General features: G+C 35.7%; 1 protein-coding gene across 1 annotated transcript in view; it reads left to right on the top strand.

Moving 5' to 3' along the window:
- Positions 1-15,703, top strand: part of RASA1 (RAS p21 protein activator 1) — a 58,857-nt gene that overhangs the window by 22,575 nt on the left and 20,579 nt on the right. Inside the window, exons 6-12 of the mRNA XM_068667953.1 lie at positions 339-370; positions 931-983; positions 1,656-1,806; positions 7,187-7,265; positions 9,492-9,612; positions 11,351-11,507; positions 14,116-14,203. Of these exons, the coding sequence (XP_068524054.1) occupies positions 339-370; positions 931-983; positions 1,656-1,806; positions 7,187-7,265; positions 9,492-9,612; positions 11,351-11,507; positions 14,116-14,203 (681 nt within the window). The remainder of the gene's footprint in view (positions 1-338; positions 371-930; positions 984-1,655; positions 1,807-7,186; positions 7,266-9,491; positions 9,613-11,350; positions 11,508-14,115; positions 14,204-15,703) is intronic.

The following is a 15,703-nucleotide window of genomic DNA, read 5'->3' on the forward strand; positions in this document are numbered from 1 at the left end:
CTAAATTGAACTGGTATTACTAGAATATTAAACTGGAGACTTTTATATCAGTGGTGAAGTTAACCTTAAGAAAGCTGAGTTTTAAAACTTACTGTCTCTTAAGAAAAGTTTGAAATACAACAAATAAAATCCTCTAAAGTATTGTATTTTGGCTGAATTTTCACTTCGTGAATGAAGAGGAAAACTTTCACAGAAGTGCAATAAGCCCTTTAGTTCAAAATATCTTAGGCTACATAATGTGTTTGTTTTTTTCTACAGAAGGTCTTAGTTCAGAAAATGAACTTCATAGTTTAATTTGTACTGTTTTCATGCACTTAATATGTTAATTTTCTCATTAGGGAAGAGAAGAAGATCCACATGAAGGCAAAATGTAAGGATTTTTATTTTTTTTAAATTAAAAATGAATCATAAAATAACTGATTGGAAACCTCATAGCTGAAGTTTACAGATTTTTGGGAAGATGAACAGAAGATACTGATTTTTTTTGTGTTAGGAAAAAAATATTTCTATATTAGCTGCTAAAGATGCACAGATAATTGACATGAAAGTCTTGCAAGTCTCGAAAGCCTATAATTAAGGGATTTTGCAGTGTTAAAATCATCAATGAATCCCTGTATGATCACTTAACAGCCAAAGTATGCACATTGGAGTGTTTCATTAGGATTGTGTTTACTTCAGAGGTAACCTGTTCAGATCTACTCAACTATAAATGCTGGAGAGAGCAAAGTACCATTACAATAATGAATCTGTTAATCTTAGCTTTTTCATGCTGTTGGTAGAACGTTATGCATTAAGCAGCATAATCTTACCTGCCTGTGTGTTAGGTCTTCTTAAATAAAGATCAGTCCATAGGTGCCTTGGATGCCATCACAACCAAAAAAAGAGAGCTTGTAGTCTTGCTTTCTAATTTTTCTCTTCATCTTTGTTAAGATGGTTCCATGGGAAGATCTCCAAACAAGAGGCTTACAATTTGCTGATGACAGGTATTTGCACTTCTGGTATAGTGGTAGTCAAATAGCACAAAGCAATCTTATTTATCTTAACTTGTGGCAAAACTTGCTTTTATGTTTGAACTTAGGAGTGTCTTAGTTTGACCAGACTCCGGTTGTTATTGCAATAGAATACTACATTGAAATAAAACTTCTATGAATGTCAAGTGTATTTAAATTCTCAAATACAGTTAATTTAAAAATTTTGAGTGACATTCTTTTTGATTAATACATGTATTAAAAACTATTATGGGCTGGTAATATAATATTTCTCAGGAAAAAAAATAGTTATGGACCCAAAGGGTCTTTTTGTAGACGAAGTATTTCTTTAAATGAAAACATGAACATTTTTGACCCATGCTGTTAAATAGAATACTTCAAATATAAGAACAAACACCATTAATTTTTGAAAACACCTAATTTTTTTTAAACGTTCTTAGGTAGGTGGGTAGCCAGCTGCAGCTAAATTGATTTGTATTAACTTTGGGAGTTTAGCATTACTTTGTCTGATTTGGAATCTGTGTTGGAATTTACCTCCTAGGCTTTGTCTCTCTCCTTGAAGTGTGCAATTCTTGTTAATTTATGCAGAAAGAGATTTGATGAGGGCTCATAAATGATACTGTAAGAAAAGTAACAGTAAATAACACTATTGTGATATCTTTTCAGTTGGTCAAGTGTGCAGCTTTCTTGTGAGACCTTCAGATAATACACCTGGTGATTATTCACTTTATTTTCGGACCAGTGAAAATATTCAGCGATTTAAAATATGTCCAACTGCAAACAATCAGTTTATGATGGGAGGCAGATATTATAATAGGTAAGTTTTAATGATAAGAAGATGTGTGTACTTTATGCTTGTGTAAAGAAACTGCATACTTTGTTCCTGATAATTACTTACTGGCATAAGACTTTAGTTTTCTCAACAGCATACTCAGCATTTCACCTAACTTGCTTAACAGTTACTTGTAACTGAGAAGTTCTTGAAACCGAAGCATAGCTTTTTTTTTAATTTTTTTTTTTTTGAATTGTTCTGCAAACCAGTTTCTTCATACAAAGTCGTGGATCATATGTGGAGGTGTAATTAAGAAAATGTATTGTCTTGGAAGCTACGATTTGTAATGTTGGTTCTTCTCTCTTTGAAAGAGGATGTTAGTTTTGTATGAGATATTCAGCAGAGATTTCAGAGTGTAAATAATAGAAAAGGATATTTGCCAATAAGGGAAAAAAAACCTTAATTGTTGGATAAAGTTATTAAATGGTATTATAATGTCTGAGTGATAGTTTGGTAAGAATTGCAGATGACTTCATTTAGAGTGAGGAAACTTAGAATGTGTTTGTTTTGCCAGTAGTACAACAATACAGTAATCTGTACAAAAAGAAAAGTAGATTACAAGAGATATTACCCATTTCCATGGGAAAAGCTATCAATGCAGTTCTATCCGTGATAATATTTTTAGAGTTTTTGTAGATGTAAGACTTCTCAGTAGTAATAGCTCACCTCCATCTTTTCACACAATCAGAACTTTTCTAGTCTTGTTCACCTAGAACCAGGGCATTCTTCATCCCAGTAGAGAATTTCTCTCACTCATTCTCAAATGTTCAGGTCTCCTAACTAAGAAGTACTGTGGATTTTTTTTCACATTTTGTAATGGACAAAGGTGTGAGGCTAAGCAATTGGAACCTATGAATCTGTGCATATCCCACACCCAGGCTGCCTGAGTACATTAATCAGTCTGGCCTCCAGACATCCTCATTGAAAACTGAGCTGGCTGCAGTGCCAGCTTTTCATGCAGGTAAAAGCTCCTGCCCATTCTGTAGTTACATGGCTTGTTAGGAGGATGGTAGGCCAGAAGCCCTCGCCGCTGGTGATGCAAAACTAATTAGCAAATTAGTGGAAGTCAAATTAGTCTCAAATGGTTTTGCAGCATTAAATAGCACACCTTCAGAAAGTTACAGCATTAAGTTACTACTTCAGAAAATTAATTTCCCAATGCTGAATTCACTTGAAGTATCTATATGAAATACATTTATCACAGGAGAACTCTTTCCTCCAGATTATCTTATGTGGCTTATCTTAAAATTTAGTGTTTGTCCTCAGGTTGAAAATTTTGGCTTAAGGGAAATGCTGCTGTTTGTTTAAATGCATGTTTGGTCCCAGTAGTCTAACCTTTTCTATACTGAGCTGTTTCATTAGGTGTTTGCAAGATACCTCTTTTAAATTCTGATGCTGCTATTAGACTGCATCTTTAAAAAATAAAAATAAAAACCCTTGGCAGTAGAGTTGTTTTTAAATGTTATTCTCTTGCAGTTTTGGTAATTGTAATCAGTGTGAAAAAAATCAAATAGAATACAACCGATCTGCTCTTAATTTGCACAGGATTGGTTACGCTTAAGTTCTCAATAAATTATAGTCCAAGATCTTTCATACAAAAAAAAATAATCTAAAGAATACTAAGGAAACTTAAAATAAGTTTTATTTCTCGGGTAGTTTGAATATCCAGACACAGGACTGGAAGCTTGGTGCCCTCTGCACGCAGTAGTATGTTTCCTTGTATTTCAGATGTGCGGCAGAGTTGTTCTGGGTGATCGTGGGGAAAATGGTGCTGGGTGCATCTCAGGCATCTACTATTGTGCTGCATAGGTAGACTGTTTCTTCCACTAACCTTACGCATTTCCATGTGCTGCCACCACTGTGTATGTCAATTTCTTAGATTTTTATATAAATTAATATGATTAATAGACTGTAGTTGCAGTCTGTTGTGAAGAGGTGGCTTTCATGATTTCATTATCTTCACATCAGCTCTACATAATTGCCAATCCGGAGTCTTTTACCTGACCGCTTGAGGGTCAAAATATATAGCGTATATATGGCGTTTTTATCAGAGGAATTATTTTGGCTATATAATAAAATCATATTTTCCCATGAACTTCAGGAAACAACGTAACTTTTGTGATCTTCTTGTTTATTCCATGGATAACAAGTTTCTCTGTTAACAGTCTCCTTCTTACGTTTTGATGGAAAAACTGGCAAAGTCAGTTCTTGGTGCCTGTACTGAGTTTGGCTGGGATGAAGTTCATTTTCTTCACAACAGCCAGTATGGTGCTGTGATTGGGATTTGTAACTAAAAATGTGTTGGCGAGACCAGCAGCATTTAGGCTTTTGCTGGGTGGTGCTTGCACAGCATCGTGGCTTTCTGTGTTTCCCAGAGGCACAAATTGATCAAAGATATGCTCAGCAATAAAAACTGGAAGGGGTGCTTGGTTTTCCAGTGGCTGTTGGTCAGAGTCTGTGTGGACATCTGCCTGCTTTGTTCAAGGTGGTGAGTGATAGCGCTTGCATCACTCTGCCTTTCCCTCCACCTGCCCCCTCCCTCCCCACCTTTTCACTTACTAAACCCTCTTTGTATCGACCCACAAGTTTTCTAAAGTTTGCATTTCATGTTTCTCACGTTCTCTCCTGTCCTGTTGAGGGCAGGGAATGAGCAGGCACTGTTTGGTTTCTAGCTAAGAAGGCAGAGCCAGGCAGTTCTTTGTCATGCCTGGTGACAGGACAAGAGGCAGTGGGCACAAAAGGAAGTACAGGAAATTCTGTTTAGATATAATGAGTTCTTTTACTGGAAGGGTGACTGAATGCAGGAGCATGTTGCCCACAAAAGTGTGGAGTCTGCACTCTTGGAGATGCTACCCAAGGTCCAGAGCAACCTGCTGTGATCAAGGGGGGGGTTCAGGTGGGTGATCTGCTGAAGTGCCTTCCGTGTGCAGCAGTTCTGTGGAGAACTTGCATATGCTTCACAGTTTTTGTGGGTTTGTTTGTTTTTAAAAACACCGATGTTTCAGTTCTGATTTTAGAACCTGTGGTAGGAGATGCGTACCAGACCATTTCTTCTGTCCTCTCCATCTGCCTTCTTTGCTAAATTCAACCTACATAACAGATGACTTTCAAAGATAAACAAACAAAAAAAAGTGATACTAAGGTTTAGTTTGTTTCTATTGATTCTACTGCAAAGAAGTGTTGACCCAGCAGTTTATAGAGGGAATTTAGTTTTCAAGTTGTCTTTAACTTAGCAGACAAGATGATCTGAAAATATAATAGTTGATTGGAAGACACTTTTGTTTCCAACTGGGGAATTAAATCTGTGTTTTGATACGCTAAACAATATGGATCTAACATGTTCATTCTTTTTCTTTATAACTTAACGTGTAGAAGGCTGTAGCTTCTGCTTTTTGGATTCTTCATTATTTTAAATGTCAGTGGTTGGAAAATCTTGAATCGATTCACCCTTTAAATTTAAAAAAAAAAAAAAGATACTGCTCATAATGATAAGATGCTTTTAAAATTACATAGGTAGCCAAGACCTGAGGAACCTAACAAGCCCTATGCTCTGCATTCTAAAATCACTAAAGAAACTGTAATGTACTATTGAGATCATCTTTATTTTTGTATATTAAACCAAGCTTAAGGATTTTTTTATCCTTGCTTATTTATACCTTCCTAAATGTGTTTTGTGTAAGGTTTTTGTTGCTGTTAGACATTGAGAAGGGTTATGATTTATTTTTCCTGTCCTTTAGATGAGTTTTATGGTCAGTCTGATTTCATACTTGACTTCTCACATGTTAGGTAGCTCTGATCATTTGTTAAGTCATGTTTCTAGTCTTGCCTGGAGATACCTGGTATCTTTATGTGTTTGCAGTGCTCAGTTTGTTCAGCCGTTTCAGCTGCACTAGTGTTGAAGCAATATATGTATGACCACCCAAACTGAGCTCACTTCAGGGAGCAGAAGGCTAAGAACTAAGTCCTTAATCACTCCATCAAGGCGTAAAATACTAGTCTATATGGCACACTGGCTACAGAATGAGTTCTCAAATACAGCTGAATTTATTCTTCAGCCCATTTTATGAAATTGGAAGAAATTAGGCACTTGCTTCCTATGTTAAGGAACTCTTGGCAGCATTTTTAACCAAGGAAGGAGAGAAGGTACTGATAGTCAAGGTATTCTTGATCTGATGGATAAGAACAAATACTGAATGCTGTTTTATTTATACCGAGATGTTGGCAGCAGCTATTTTACGTGCCAGATACGATGACGGAGTCATTTTATACAGTGTGGTAAACTTTCAATTTTTACAGAGAAAATGATACACCAGGTATATCTCAATAAAAATTACAATTATTTCATTTAAATAATAGCGAAACTAAAGTCATTTTGCAAGGCTGATAACTAAAATTTTATGTGGAACAATTCATTATTTTATCAAGTGTGTACTAATTCATTGCTTTAGAAGAAAGGAAGGTGGGCTAAGATATCTTGCCGTTTTATTTAAATGTTTTTGAGTTTGTTTATACTGTACCATATCTTTTCCGTGTTGGACATAGCTGTATCCAATTGTAATAGGTCAAAAATATCTTCAATGTGCTTTGGTTATATTTGCAAAAATTGCAACCTGTGAAGTGAGAAATCATGTTCAGTATATTTCTACTTACTTAGTTGTTGTTTTTCAGTTTGATATTTTGTATATTAATGATTCATTTGTATCAGTGTTCATGTTGCTGTTCTTTATTACAGTGTAAATTTCAGTAAATGTAAAAATAAGTTTAAGCAACTCATTTACCTTGAATTTCAGCTTGTGAATGTCAGTTTGTCTCCTGAGCCTTCCAAAGTGTAATCTGAATCTAATAATGATGCAGGCTTTCCTGTAGAGGGGTGCTACTGATTGTGTATTTAATTTAACATGAAAATTTAGTGATTTCCAAATATAATCTGCATGATCTGTTACAGCCCTTTTCTATTTTCTGCTCTTCCCTTCCTAGGAAGAAATTGTTTTATAGACTGCAGTCTGAACCATTCCCTGTTTACTCTAGGACTTTGAAAGCTATTATCAATGAACTAGCAATTTTCAGCTTAGCTGGAGAACTAGTAAAGCACATGTGCTATTTGAGTATGGGAAAAAAGCATCCTTGTTTGGCATTTTAAGCAACTAAACAAATCTGCAGAGTTTAAACTTTAGCCACTGTGAATTTTGTGATTTTTTTTTCCTCAATGTTAGCAAATTCTCATTGCTGCAAAGGAGATTTTGGTGTTTAGCACTTGATTTTATTAAATGTTGACAAATTTCTGTGATTTATAAGGGAAAGCGATTCTCAGACAGGAAAAACTAACCAGTTTAACACTTAAATGCTGTTTTTCTTTCTGGAACAGTATTGCTGACATCATTGAGCACTACAGAAAAGAACAGATTGTTGAAGGATATTACCTTAAAGATCCTGTTCCAATGCAGGTAAGATTTCATTTCTGAGCCTTTGGTGAAGATAATGACCTCCCACTCATCATCATCAAGCCTGCTTATAATGTAGGACATGAATTAAAGCAGAGATACCAGTGATATTTAAACAGCATCATCTCTAATTTTCTTTTTTTTTTCCTCATGTGCATTCACTTATCCAAGGTAGGAATGTAGTCAACAGAATAATAGTAGGCTCTATCTGTGCTACAAGGTGTTCATCCTCTGCTGTGTGCCCCAGCTCTGCTCCCTGACTGTGCAGTGCTGTGCATTAACCCCACGTGTTAGGAGGAAACCACAGCAATCTCCAGTCTTTTGTCCCTGAGTTGTTTGTTCTGCTGGAAGAAACTTGTAGATGCAGAAAATCTTGAGTTGCAGGGTTTATTCTGGAACACTCTTGCCCCATCACAAAAGTTCATCCTTTCCTATATTCTCACTAAGCCAAGCATATCAAAGCCAATATTGTCTCATACCATTCATTCTCATAGTTGCCCTACTGCCATCTATTCTGGTTCTAGCTATGCCCACTCCCAGCTTCTTGCTGTTTCCCAGTCTGCTGCTGGAGCGGAGTGAAAAACAGAGAAGTCCTTGGTGCTGTGCAAACACTGCTTAGCAATATACAAAACACTGGTGCATCATCAGCTGTTTTAGTCACAAATGCAAAACAGCACCACATGAACTGCTATGAAAATAAAGAACTGTCCCCACCAAAGCCAATACATTGTCATAGCTACGTTCTGTTTATAGCTCAGTCATCCTGTAAATGACTCAGGCATTCAGATTTCTCATCTATTTCTCATTTTCTAGTGGTAGGTATCAAAAAATGCAACTTTTATGTTGCATTAGTAGCCTTGCATCTTATTATTTCCATCTTCCCTGTGTCACTGATAGTCTTGTGTCACTGATGCTCCCCAATGCAGATGTGAATTTGGAGACTAATCCTTGAAGGCTTTGCTAGTGATTTTCCTCATGCTCCATAACTCCTTTTGGACCATAGTAGTAATTGTATTCATTTTAGTTTTTTTTCACATGCACTTAGAGTTCCTTTACTAATAATTTTCTGCATAAGACTTCTGAATAATTTAAAATAACATAAAGTAATGTTTGTGAGTTTTCTTTGTTTGAAAATTTAGTGACTGGTAGTTAATTTTAAGGTTTGGCCATGTATTACCTCCCTTCCACATGCTGCCATGCTCTGTGTTTTTGAAGAAAAAAAAGTTGGGAAGTTTTGATTACTGTTAGTATGAATCTGATGGGACTTCCTCAATATGGAGGTCACTAAAAAGACATGGTCACTAGATCTGTTTTGTGCTCTGTTCCTTGAGTAGTTACGTTAGAGATTATCTTGTTCATGAACATCTGGATGTTGTTTCCATTGTAGGTCCTGTTAGTATTACCAAAATATTTTTCATCTTGCCTTTGCTATATTGTTCAGAACCATAGTTCTGACACATAGATGGGCAGGAAGAAAAGTAGAAATTCAATATCGAGCCAGTTCATTTATCACTTTTTATCTCAACACTGTTCTCACTGCTTGACAGTCTTGTTTTTCATATTTCTTATGGTGAAAGACTTTTTGCTGATCAGTTTGCTAGGTAAGGTCAAACTTAGCTTGGCTTTTGGCCGTTCCCATTTGTTAACTTGCTTTTCCAGATCTTACAGTTTTCTGTGTGATTTATCCTTTTTTCTGTCTCGTGTTTCTGCTTTCTTCTGTTGTATTCTGTTAAGAGTTCTATCCAATTAGAAGACGTGAATTTTAATGAGGCGAATGAGGGTCTGTGCAACTCTGTGGGCGTATTGGTTTTAATTGAGATGTGTACTGTTCTTGTTGCTTCAGAGTTTGTCCCTGATTACTCTGCCTAAAAAGCCTTGATAGAAGACAGGCGCTAGATAAATCTTTCAGGACTTCCATAAATTTTACAGAAATCACCGTGAAACACGCTGCTTTCTACTTAATGGCAAAAATACACAGATGTTACCTTATTACAGCTGGTCTGTATTGATAACTTTTATCATGACTCTGGTCTAATAATTCCACAGAAAACAGTTAAATTACATTTCTAGCAAGAGTATATTACTAAAAATTCATGGGTTTTAATAAAGCAGCATAGAGAACAGTATTAAAGATTTGGTAGTAAGATGATCTTGTTTGCAGCCTCAGTATGTGATTTTTTTTAATGGTGGTTTCTGAGCCTAAAATATGTTTTCTTCCTTGTTTACTAGCACCAAGAGCAAGTGCTTAATGATACGGTGGATGGAAAAGAAATCTACAATACAATTCGTCGCAAAACAAAGGATGCTTTTTATAAAAATATTGTCAAAAAAGGCTATCTTTTGAAAAAAAGTGAGTTCTGTTTGGTGTTTTTTTTTTTTTTTTTTAAACAGACCTGGGCACACATACAGTGGATTTAGTGTATAATACTGCTACTACAAAGAACAAAATTAAAGTGGGAAAAATGCTGTAGAATGTATGTAAAGAGTGTTGAAGTTTCTTTCCTTGACTTGCGTATGAATAGAAATAGATAATACACAAAACTATATGCAGTGTGAAAATATTGTTTTGGAGTTTTTTGTTGTAAAAAAAATCAGAGTACGGCACTACAACTAGACATATTTGTCAAAGTTAGCTTTCAAACTAATTTAACAAGATGCATTTTCATTAAAAGTATTTTATATGGAACTCAAAAAAATTCTTGCAGACAGAATATATTAGAGCTAGAATAGTACAAATCAATTCATTTGTACAGCTCTTTCGTTAGTCCAAGTTAGGTTGTATGTTTAAATTTTTTTTAAAATATTTTTATGTACAAGATATATAACAACATTTTGGAGGATCTGACACTGATACCATCACCATAATGTGCAATGAAAGGATCAAAAGTAGACTGATGTGTTATTTTATATGCCTGAAGAACTGCCACTGGGCAAGTCTTTAAGGTTTTGGAGCAGTTAGTAATTTACAAAGTGTTTGTTTTTACTTTTTTTAAATCACTGTAATGGAAACAAAAAAAAAAACAATAACAAAAGATTTGATGACATAAATGACAGAGACTGCAGCTAGAAGGATAAATTATAGATAGTAATGTAGGTAGAAAGCAAAAAGTGAGAAAAAAGTATGAAGTCAAATATTGCCAAATAATAATAAAAAAAAAAAAGGAAAAAGCACAAAATCATAGATCTTACAAACAGAACAAGGAAAACATCTATTGAGAAGTTTAATTCTGAGGGAAGCTGTACAGGGACGTGGCAGAGTGAGGCATTGGATGAGAATGAAGAGAAGAAGTCTAGTTAAATGGGGTAATGATATACTTTAAAAGTGCAAACAGGATTACTGAGCAGGTGTAGAGAGATGCCCATAGCTGCGTATGGAACAACTGTAATGAAATCACTCTTCATCCAGCAGACAGTGTGGTAACTGGATGTTAGTCATCGTTTCAAAAACAATACTGGTACTCATTCATTAAAGCTTGTGGTGGATTTGTGATGATCAAAGCATAATGTTAAGGCTGAACATTTTTCTAAAACGCAAACTTACATGTGACTCATAAGAATTAGTTCCAGAACGTTCTTATCTATCAAAGTTCAGAGAATGTTTTCTCTGAAACAAGGGGAACTAGCCAAATTATTGCAGATGGGTGTGTTAAGATACTGTTACAAATTGGTCAAAGTTTGTGAATAATTTTCTCATGTCAAGACTTTATTTCTTAATTAAAACTGTTGTAATAAATGAGATCACAGCATCAGGACATTATTTGTAAGCTATATGCATACAGAGTCTTCCTGCTGATCTGAACCAGTTGTCCAGGCAGCTCATATACACTTCCTTAATCCTGTTGAAATTGGTGAAAACGTTTAGAGACCCTTTTGCAGCTGCACCTGATTTATGACAAGGGTCTAGATTTAGCTATATGTTGCATAATACTGAGTATTTATACTGATAATATACCTGTTGTGATTAGTTATATATTGTTCTTCTGTTTGCAGTTTGACAAAAGCTTACTACTCTGTTCCATTATCTTCATTTACAAAATTTCCATTTTCTTCAGAATACTCTATTAACTTCTTACTTTGCTTTTCTACAGGTAAAGGAAAAAGATGGAAAAACTTGTACTTTATATTAGAGGGAAACGATGCCCAGCTTATTTATTTTGAAAGTGAAAAGCGAGCCACGAAACCCAAAGGACTAATAGACCTTAGTGTGTGTTCCGTCTACGGAGTACATGACAGTTTGTTTGGCAGGTAGGATGCTGGCTTTTGGTTCTTATATGTGCAGCAGGAGAACTGACTGTACATTTGAAGCATGTACAATGTATGTGCAATATGTTGCCAGGGAGCAGGTTGCTTTGACTTGCCTTGTAACTCTTGGTTCATACTGAGCTGCTAGCAAGAGTTCATAAACAGCTTGTAGGTAAAACTTCAGTATTCAGCATTAAAGCTTTATTTTGAAATGGGGTGTGATAATGATTCAAGCGTTCGCATTATTGAATATTGAGTGTAATAATTGCTCAGGGTTTCATCTTCTACACATTAGAAATAGTGAATGCTCAGGGTTTTAATCTTTTGAACCAAGAATTGACAAGGAATTTGGAATTTTTTTAAATTCCTAAAGATCTAAATTTCTTTGATAGGCAGTTGAAAGCTAACTTGGTTAAGCAGAGTTTGTAAGTGTTTTTGTATTTAAGAATGAGTACTTCTGTTAGATCAGACCAACTTTAAAAGTTAATTCATAAGTCAACATCCTTATAAATTTTTTCAAAAACAAAAACTATACTCAGTTAATTTTCAGATCAAATCTTACTTACTCTAATACTTTAGATACAAGTCCACTGACCTCTGTTTAGAGCTATATACAAGAAACATGAATGCTTACTCCTAAAAGTGTCAGATTTAAAATAATTAAATAGAAATTCTGGTAAAAGCCATGTATTATTATTTAATCAAAGGGGATTTGTAGCCAATTTCATGTGATTTTTTTTTGAAAAAAACAAAACAAAACAAAAAACCGCCCTTGAACATACATGTTTAAAATTAGTGGTGTTTCTTAAGCTGGAAAGATTTTTGCTCCACCAGGTTTTTTCACTCTTACATTCTAAAAGCCCATTAAACTAATGGATGAGGAGCATACATATAAATAAAGTGTAGCAGACTAGACAAAAAAACAACCAAACAAAAAAAAACAACACAACCAACCAAAAAAAAAAAACAACACTACTACAGAAATGTTCCTCATGTGAGATAGCAATTACAAAGGAAGCTTTGGTGTACATTTTAAAGAAGAAGTTTGTTTAATGGTGACCTTTCTTAAGCAGCTTCCAAAAACCCCTGTGCTGTTTTTAAAATGAAGTTGGAGAGTCAGTGGTACTAAATGTGGGTAGAAGAAGATGCATGGTTGCATCACCTCAGGAAGCTGCTAATAAGGAACTGTAGCTGAGATAAAGTTCCTCCTATACTTTAAGTAGCTGGTATTAGGAGAAGGAAAAAAAAAAAAACAAAAAGGAAAACAATACAAACGCTTCTTTTATCATTTTCTCAGAAGTACAGTGAAGTCTGTAGTTTTGCTTGTTTCTTTGGGGGCAGTGATTTAAGTAGGCCCAGCTCTGGTTACATCCTGCTCTCCCCCACCCTTCTGTGGCATGGAGACAAAATGCCATGTCGGCGTTTCACCAGGCACTGAAGTGGATGGAGGAACTGAAGAGTGACATGCCATTGCAAATGAAATAAGATCCTCCTTGTAATGTTGTGTTTAGGACAGCTAAATTCATTCGAACATAACGTGGAAGTTTGTGAATGAAGTGTGCACTTGCAATAGCTTATAATTTAACAACATAAAGATTTTTGATAGTCTTTTTGACAAATGAGTGGGGTTATACAAAATGGCAAAGACACCATGGTTATGTTTAAGGTTTTGGAGTGTGATACATACAAGCCTCTAAAGCATAGCTTAGTGATGTGGTTTAGTGGACTTGTTAGTGTTAGGTCAGAGGTTGGACTAGGTGAACTTTACAGGTCGCTTCCAACCTAGATGCTTCTGTGATTCTGCGACATACATCAGATGAGTAGTGTGTGCTCCAATACACATTTTATTAGTTTTGAGACCTGTGGAACACAGGATATAGAGGATTCGTTATGTTAGTGCCATTCCCTGAGCTCCCGAAAGAACAAATCCTTAACTTGTCATTAATTGTGGGAACTAATGCTGAACTTCTGCTTGTTTTAAAAAGCTTGTGGGAATAGTCCTCAACCCAGATAGTTCTCAGATGATTAGTTTTTTGCTTAGACTACAAGATAGTATACGTGCATATTCATTATAAAACATTTTAAAAGTTTCTTATTGCTCAAAACCAAACTAGCTGTACAGAAACACTATTTTCCTAAAATTACATAACGTGTTCAAACCAAAATGTAGCTTTGAAACATGGGAGAAGTTTTGTTGTTGGAGTCCGTCCAGTCTCTCCTTTCTCCGAGGGTGCTGTTGCTAGAGTTGTGCTCACCCCACGTTGATGCCATGTTCAATGCTCCTTTCAGACAATCAGCAGAAAAATTAGTCCAGTGTAAATGTCATTTTAATTCATTCCAGCTGGAAGGGACCTTCAGAGATCAACCAGTCCAACTGCCTGACCAGTTCAGGGCTGAGCAGAAGTCAAAGCACGGTACTGAGGGCACTGTCCAAATGCCTCTTGGACAGGCTCAGGGCGCCCAGCACCTCGCTAGGAAGCCTGTTGCAGTGTCTGGCCACCGTCAGGGTAAAGAAAGGCTTCCTGATGCCCAGTCTGAGATTAATAAGTAAAGGTGTCTGTCAATATTATGAAGATTAATAAAACATCTTTTTGTTTTGTTTATCTTTAAGGCCAAACTGTTTTCAGATAGTAGTTCAGCACTTTAGTGAAGAGCATTACATCTTTTACTTTGCAGGCGAAACTCCAGAACAAGCACAGGTGAGAGCTTTTGTTGGTAAATATAATTTTAAAAGTGATTTGTTTGCCTTGCAGTGTTCAATGATACCACCATTCTGTAGCAGGAACCAAGTATACCACAAATAGGTAGTGGTTAAGTCTATATTAGCAGGTGTTACAATGCAGTAGTAGGAGATAGATGAGGGAAACTATTGCTGAGAATCCAGCACCTGCCTACCTGTGTTTTTTCTAGTTTGGACAGGTTCAGGTGCCGAGGACTGAACATCCATTATGTTGTTTAATGTTTTTTGGAGAACGTCTCTTCTGTTATAATTCAGTACAGAAAAATAAGTTTCTCTCCAAGTGTTTTCTATATTGGCAAATCAGAGCACAGCGTTTGGGAGTTTTCTTGGAGAGCACTTTCCTGATACACAGTAAAATGTACGTGAGCCCTGTGACCAAAGTCTGTGGAATGACTGCCTTCTGCAGCTATTTTTCCTGTCCATAAATTGATGTTTTTTCATAGCTTTGGGCCCTGATTGTTCATGAAAAATAAGATTTTCTGTTTTCAGTCAGTATCATTTAGTTTCTACCTCTCTAGCAGTTGGATTTGTTGATTAAGAGTTGTAAGATAGGAGCCTAATGCTCTGAAACTCACTTACCAGCAGGAGAGCATATGCAAGATAAAAACATTGTTTTTATTTAATAAGGTCACAGTTCTGATATATACAGGTTCCATCAGGAGTTAAGCTTTGCATGTGATTTAATAGGAATCAAATTAAACCTGTTTAAAACACTTGTAATAGGCTGCTATTCACCAGTGCATTAAGGGTTATATAAATTTAGTATTCTTCCAGTACTGTATGCACAGAAAAGCGCAAATTTTCCTGTTAATTTATTATAAATTCATGGAAGTTACTGACATGACGTAAGAATATTTCAGTGATGTTTATCATGCAACTCTTAATGTACTATCTTTAGAAGCAGCATGCAGTATAGTAATTGAGAGTATATACATTATGTAATTTTTTACATTAATCTTAATGTAGTTCTGAAGCTTCTGAAACAGAAGCTTCTGTTTTGAGAAGCTCCTGCTTTCTTTACTTTATAACATTTTATATAGAAGACTAGTTTTATTCCTATATTCTGGAAAACATGATGGTTCTTGTGTAATGCAAATAAATATCAAAGCAACCATCCTGTGGGTTATGTGTAGTCTTTAAGTACAAAGCATAAGTGAATGTGAGGGGTGGTACGCTACTGTCACTGTGTTTGTAGTGGCACATTGTTCTCACTGCTGTAAGTTTTGGCATTTAAGGGGATAGGTTTTCCTGTTATGAGTGAGTATTAAGGTATACTGTGCATCTAGGAGTTATTTCTGTAAATTTACAGTATTTCGGAGGCCTTTGTTTTTTTGATCACTACTCCTTACTAGAACAAGAAAAGAAATCCATTAAAACACTGTGCAGTGCAGTTGAAAGCTTTTCCTTCCGTGGAAGGTTTAGCAAGCTGAAACCTAACTCAAGCTGAGAAGGGTCTAGT

This window comes from Anas acuta, chromosome Z (genome assembly GCF_963932015.1).
Source record: "Anas acuta chromosome Z, bAnaAcu1.1, whole genome shotgun sequence".
In the NCBI taxonomy this organism is placed as follows: domain Eukaryota; kingdom Metazoa; phylum Chordata; class Aves; order Anseriformes; family Anatidae; genus Anas; species Anas acuta.